At 39.7% G+C, this 6729-nt stretch overlaps 1 protein-coding gene across 1 annotated transcript in view; it reads left to right on the top strand.

The window, feature by feature from the left end:
- Nucleotides 1–6729, top strand: part of Abcc9 (ATP binding cassette subfamily C member 9) — a 142774-nt gene that overhangs the window by 119945 nt on the left and 16100 nt on the right. Inside the window, exons 39-40 of the mRNA XM_033766278.1 lie at nucleotides 664–726; nucleotides 5742–5875. Coding sequence (XP_033622169.1) covers nucleotides 664–726; nucleotides 5742–5875 — 197 coding nt within the window. The remainder of the gene's footprint in view (nucleotides 1–663; nucleotides 727–5741; nucleotides 5876–6729) is intronic.

Below are 6729 nucleotides of genomic sequence, written 5' to 3'. Positions count from 1 at the left end.
ATATATATAAAATTGAATATGGCCACCATCCAATGTAATAAATCACTACAACTTATTGCTATTATCAAAAAGACAAGAGACAGTAGTTGTTGGTGAGGATGTGGACAAAGAGAAACCCTTGCACACTGTTGGTGGGAATGTAAATTAGTAGAGCCATTTTGGAAAAAGTATGGAGGTTCCTTAACACCCTAAAAACAATTAAAATTTTAAAATTTTTTAAATTGTTTGAAATATACAGTTTCATGTTATTTTCTTGCTGAATGTTTTAGATAGGGTCAAACAATCCAAAGAGGTGAAATAATTTCAGGATTGTTAAGAGCCAGTTATAAACCAGGCGTGCTGGCACCTGCTGTTAATTCCAGCACTCTGGAATTTCATTTTCACAAATGAAAATTTTGATGCTCACCTGGTTGAATTTTCTCCTTTGGACTTCCTGTCAGCAAATCCATCAGCCGCTCCTGTTTAATCACTGAGTATTAATTCCATGTTGAAGACAGTCCAGGATCCACTGTGAGCTGCGTGGGACTTTGCTCTCTCTCTCTCCTCTCGCTGGTGACTGTAGTGATGGTGCTCAGTGGTGGGGTCATGTTCTTGGAGACAAGATAATGTGGCGAGAGAAAACAGTCCCAAGAAAATTCACACTTCGTTTTTATTTTTTGGCAGGAAAACATCTTGCAGAAAGTGGTAATGACAGCCTTTGCAGACCGCACCGTTGTCACCATAGCTGTGAGTATGGGAGACCAGGTTGATTGGCTCCTCCTGAGTTTTGTTCTAAGATTCTACGACCTTTAAATTTGAGCGATTAAAATGTACATATTTGTGTTTTGCCATCATAATCTTTCTGCATCTGTACAAAAATAGTGAAAGAAATACTATTATACTTCAAAAGTGTTGTTGTTTTCCAAACTCTCTGCTCTACCTAATGCCCCTGCACTGCAAAGACAGAATTTCCTAAATCGAAGCAGGCCATGTACTAATTCTCTGGACTAATTTTATTTTCCATAATTCGATGGTCTGATGAGGAATTTCAGAAGCACAATTCCTCAGTGTCATTGCCAATCGTGCTGATATTGTTACTCAATTTCTGTACATCTGTCTTTTTAAAAAGAAGAAAAATGAGACCTCATGGCAGGGCAGGTAATTTCTTTATTCTAGATATTACCAAACAAATAGAAGAATTGCTTACATCCTTCTAATTCATGTTATGGCACATTTAAAATATTCCATGTAGCTGGGCGTGGTGGTGCAAACCTGTAATCCCAGCACTCGGAAGGCTGAGGCAGGAGGTTGCAGCAAGTTTGGGGCCAGCCTGAGCTACATAGCGAGTTCAGGGAAAGCTTAAAGCACAAAGGGAGACCCTGCCTCAAAAACAAACAAACAAACAAAAAACTAAAATAGTCCATGGTATTCTGTCTCTTTCACTTTGCACATGGGTGGGTTCTTGCTAGTTAGTCTTACCACTTAACAAAAACTATTTTTTAATGAGTGACTTGAAAATTTTTCCTCCTCCTGATCTTTCTCTTCTTTCGGTTTTTCTCTCTAGCACCGTGTCTCCTCTATTACAGATGCAGATCTTGTTTTAGTCTTTTCTGAGGGTATTTTAGTGGAGTGTGATACGGGTTCAAACTTGCTCACCCACAAGAATGGCCTCTTTTCTACTTTGGTGATGACCCACAAGTAGACCCTCATGATCTCCTCTGCGAAGTACCTGCTCTCTGGTAGTTATCTTAGCGGAGTCCCTCAGTAAGGCAAGGCTAGTGCTGTGCTTAGGGTGGGAGCGGGCTGGTGGAAGGAACCAATGGCAGCATATTATTCTACTACTTGGCTTGAACAGGTGCTTCTGGTACGTGTAACACCGAATAAGATGCATGTAGATGTTTTCACACGTTGCACATGCAAGCAAGCATTTATGAAACCGGAGACCCAGATCCATCTCCATCTTAAGGCCCAGTTTTACTATTCCTTGAGCACATTTTGTAGTCATCCCTAAAAATAGCATACAGCCCTCACCTGCTCTGAAGCATGCATTGTTCAATGTCAGTGGTCACTTAAAATTAACCTCTGAGTAAGGCAAGTTGCATAGAGAATGCCTGCTATGCTTCCACTTTTGTGAGTGATGCATGGGAGAAAGACCACCCTCTGAAGTGCAGCTTTTCCATGATGGCAGGAAATGACACCCTATCCAGCCCAGGTAAAGAAAAGCCAACTTTCTGTCATTTTACCAGCGAGCTCTGGGGCTGCTCTTCTCTGGAGCAGAGTACTCTGATAACTCATTCACACTAAGGTGTAAATGACTTATGAGGTGTGACGGTTGGCTAACTTGAAAAGTGGTTCTCAAATACTTTCCAGAATTTTGACACTGGAGAAAGTAGAGAGATACTTTGGGGAACAAAAGGACGTTCAATGCCCCTACATGAGTAGGGATGGAGGAGAAGCAGACCTTTGCTTACTTAACAGATTGCTTTTTCTTTACTCTGCATGAAGCATGAGGTTGTATGGTTCCATTGAGTATGTATCTGGAAGGTTGTGTGAGCACAACTTATATTTTTAACCAACAATACATGTATTCTTTTACCTGATTTATGTTCCATATCCACTGAATACTTTTCTATAGACAAGTGTCCTCCATCCATTATTGGAGACCACTAGTGTGAGGGTGGTCATGAGGACACCTTGAATTCTCCCCCACACAGAGAGAACCAATTCCTCATAACAGGCTCATAAAAAGGAAAGAGACCAGCACACTTGTACAGCCCCGTGTGGAAGGGTCTTCAGCTCTGTTAAGGGTTATTTCCCTTCTCTGCCTAAAAGTTGCTCATTGCTTTGGTCAACTGCCGCTAAACATTAGGTAATACCTTAAAAAGAGAAGTTTCTCCAGCTTCTAAAAGCAAGCCCAAACACTTCTAATAGTCCATGATATTTATTTATGAAAATGACTTATAGTCTTTACCCTTGATTACATTAACTTCTCTGGAGCATTTTGAAAATTTCATCAACACTCTTCCTATTGACACCACACTTTGTCAACAAGAGATAATTTGGATGTAATGGAATAAACACCAGCTATATTTATTTCTGCTGGCCAGCAATATTTCGATGTTTTACATTTTTTTAATAAACTTGATTTTAGACTATCAAGGCAAAGTTTAGGAGACTGCATTTATGAATTTAGAAACCAAACTTTTTTAACATCTTTGATGTAGTTTTTGAAGAAATCATATTTTTCTGGAGAAAAAATACACAGCAGATAACAAAACAGTTAATTAAGATTGTGTTTATTTTTTTCTCTTGACTGCATAGGTGTGCACATGGCTCTGGTCCAAAGCAATAGATATTATCCTCTAAGTTTTGATGATTCCTAAATGTATATTATTTAGTGAATGATAGGCTTGTCTAGGGGTGTTAAAAATAGTGAAGTGTTTTAGTGACTTTTCTGTGTTGCTGAGGCGAAATACTCAACACCCGAAGTTAAAGGAGAAAATGTTTATTTGGCTCAAAGTTTATAAAGGTTTCAGTTCAGAGTCAATTGGCTTCATGGCAGGGTAACACTATAGAGGGGCATCACAGGAGAAACAGTACAGGGCAAGCAGCAGGTGAGAGCACATTAGCCCTCTTTCTGTCCCTTATATTTCATGCAGGTTACCCGCCCTAGGGTGGTGTAGCACTCACACCCTTAATCCTGGACAGGACTGTGCCAAACCAACTGGAGGACTCTGATTTAGTAATCACACACTCTTGATCCCAGCACCACACACTCTAAATCCAGCCAGCTCTGAAAAGCACCCCCCACCCCATGACTGCATGGGGCTTTGGAGGGACACCTAGATACAAGCCTTAACACTGAGCATGTCCTAAGATGGCATCATTATCGCCCTCCATGTATGTATTTTTATGCCCCTGTGATTGTGAGTCACAACTGTGCTTGCTTTTCTGATGGCCTAATTGAGACTACCCGATCTCTGTGGTCCAGGGTGGAAAATATAGACCTTTGTCTCTGCAGATGGCTTTAAACTCGATTTGGGATTCTTAGGAGAAAGGCACTTTGGAAGACTGTGCGTCCACTAAGTAGATGATCTTTCTAGGTTTAGAACTCTGGCAGGGATTTCCCTCAGCACACAATCCAGGTCTACCATGTGGCTACTGAACACATGAAATGTAGGTAGTATGATTTGAGAATTGTTATAAGTGCAAAACACAGAGTACATTTCAAAGACTAGAACTAATGGAAGAATGTAAGAGATCTCATGAGGAATTTTATACTGGCTATGTGTCAACATGATAACATTTTAGGGCCAGAGATGTAGCTCAGTGGCGCCACACCTGCCTGGCAAGTACAAGATCCCGAGTTTGATCTCTGGCACACACACATCCCAAATGATAACATTTTGGATAAATTGGGTTAACACATATTATTAAAATAGCTTTCACCTGTTTATTTCTACTTTTTAAATTTAGCTCCTAGGAAGTTTAAAACTACATGTGGCTTAATTATATTTTGATCAGACAGTGCTGACCTCAGCACAGTAACCACACTGATCTTGCCCTTTTAAATTATAAAATTAATAAATAGTAGTAGCTGACATTTATTATTTGCTTATATGTACCAGATAAGGTCCTGGATTCTTTCACACTGACTCAGCTCACTGGATACTCACCATCCTTCTCCAAGACAGGTGGCATTATTACTGTCATTGTACAGGCACGAACCTGGAAGCATACAGAAGTTAGTAGGGCTGCCGAAAAAAGAAAAGGGAGGGTCAGGATGTTAGCTCAGTGTCACCGCGCCTGCCTCGTGAGTGCAAGGTCCTGAGTTTGATCCCCAGTACGGAAAACAAAAAACAAAAAGCAAAAAAAAAAAAAAACAAAACAAAACAAAAAACCAAAAAACCAGGGAGTGCCACCAGTATGAGTCTAACTTCACAGCCTGAAGACAAGTGAACGATCTCAGCGGTACCAGGGACTTCCTGCGCAGCAGCTGGGCGGCAGAATGGAAGAATCTCACACTTGCCAACCTGCTTTTGATTCTGATTCTGCTACTTATCTACTCATTTTTCTTATGTCTGTGAGCCCCTGCACTCTGCCTTATGAAATGGAGAGAGAATACCCATAGCTGAGGGATACTCAGAGATGATTTACAACTCTGTGTGGGGGACAGTTAATGAATGGCTCATGTTCAGTGAGTGGTGGCTTTTATCAGTTACTAGCACTAAATCCTCTCTGCAAGGCTTTCGTGGAAAGAGAGAATGAATGAGTGGTAGTGACCCCCAAAATGGCGATGTCTCAAGTCCTGGACAACTTATTATGACACTGCACGTCAGAATGGACTTTAGAAGCTGCTGCTTTCTGGGGCTTTTCTGATGGTGTATTAGTCCATGGCACCAGTTGACTCACACAAGAAATCATTGTAAAATATAACAGCTGGTCCACAGTGGCTCCTCTTAGCATTTAATTGTTTGACAAACATTTATCAGCCAACTTCAGGTTCCAGGAAAATGACGGCACTAATATATTAGCTACATTAAAGTTAATGCAATCCAAATAAAATCCAACCATGTTAGCCAGTATTTTAAGATACATAAATAAATGATATTCTAAAATAAGAAAAAAGGGGGGCTTGTGTTTTCTGCATTCCCAATATGTCAAGGCAAATAAGTGTCCTTGATTAATCTGTCAAAAGTAAACATACTTCATTTTCTTGGATTGTGCCCAGTAACAAATACACACATTCTCTTCTTTCTCAGCATCGGGTTCACACCATTCTGACAGCAGACCTGGTTATTGTGATGAAGCGAGGAAACATCTTAGAGTATGACACTCCAGAAAGCCTGCTGGCCAGAGAAGACGGCGTATTTGCTTCTTTCGTTCGTGCAGACATGTGAGGGAGTGTCTCAAAATGATACATGTGTTTTAAATAATGCAGCCATAGTCTGCTTAATGGATCATCAGAGGGCCTCTGTAGGGTGGCATCTTAAACCTCTGCTAATTTTTGTACACGTTAACAATTCTCTTTCCCATTTTCCAAGGTTGAACTGTTCAATATGTTCATCACTGATGGTTTCCTAATGATCAAGTCACTTTACCTTTAAGAATAGCAGGTCACGCTAAAACATGTAAGCTACTTTGGGTGGTAAATCAGTAGCTAATGTTTTCATGACTAAGTCTTAGTAAATACCTCTCACGTATAGAAGTTGCAGTGAGTTGTCATATTATTACACTCTTATTTGTAAGAATAAATTGTCCTTATTAGAGTCTCCATATGTCATTGGAAGAGAATAGAAGAAGGACATGTTTTCTCATGAAACACTTAAATTCATTATCTATTTTATGAGAAGAGTCTCTGTATTTGTTTAACAATATTAATAATGACTTCCTTAGCTGTCTCTTTCTCTGCTCTAAATTGTTTCCTGTCACCCAGAAGTTATCGCATTTATAAGTTCTATAACGCCAGTGCCTTAACTAGAAAGATCATGAAAAGAATATTTGATAAAATTATACTGGATATCTGAAAAATTATACTGGTTTCCATTTTTTCTCTGTCCAGTAAGATGACAGTTCATAAAATAGCAGGTATCGTGTGCCTTTTCCCAAGTGAAATAATTTTGAAAGCGTGGTTAATTTTCAGTGGTAAGCTGATTAACTTTTCCATAGTCTATTCCTCATTAGCTGTAGTTATGATTCTGCACACTGTTTAGGAGTCAAACAAAAATAGGCAAATGGCCTTAATATATA

The sequence above is a fragment of the Fukomys damarensis genome, unplaced genomic scaffold (genome assembly GCF_012274545.1).
Source record: "Fukomys damarensis isolate Sample0158 unplaced genomic scaffold, DMR_v1.0_HiC HiC_scaffold_19, whole genome shotgun sequence".
In the NCBI taxonomy this organism is placed as follows: Eukaryota; Metazoa; Chordata; class Mammalia; order Rodentia; family Bathyergidae; genus Fukomys; species Fukomys damarensis.
Note: the sequence above shows the minus strand (reverse complement) of the source record. Positions and strands in the feature narration are given on the sequence as shown.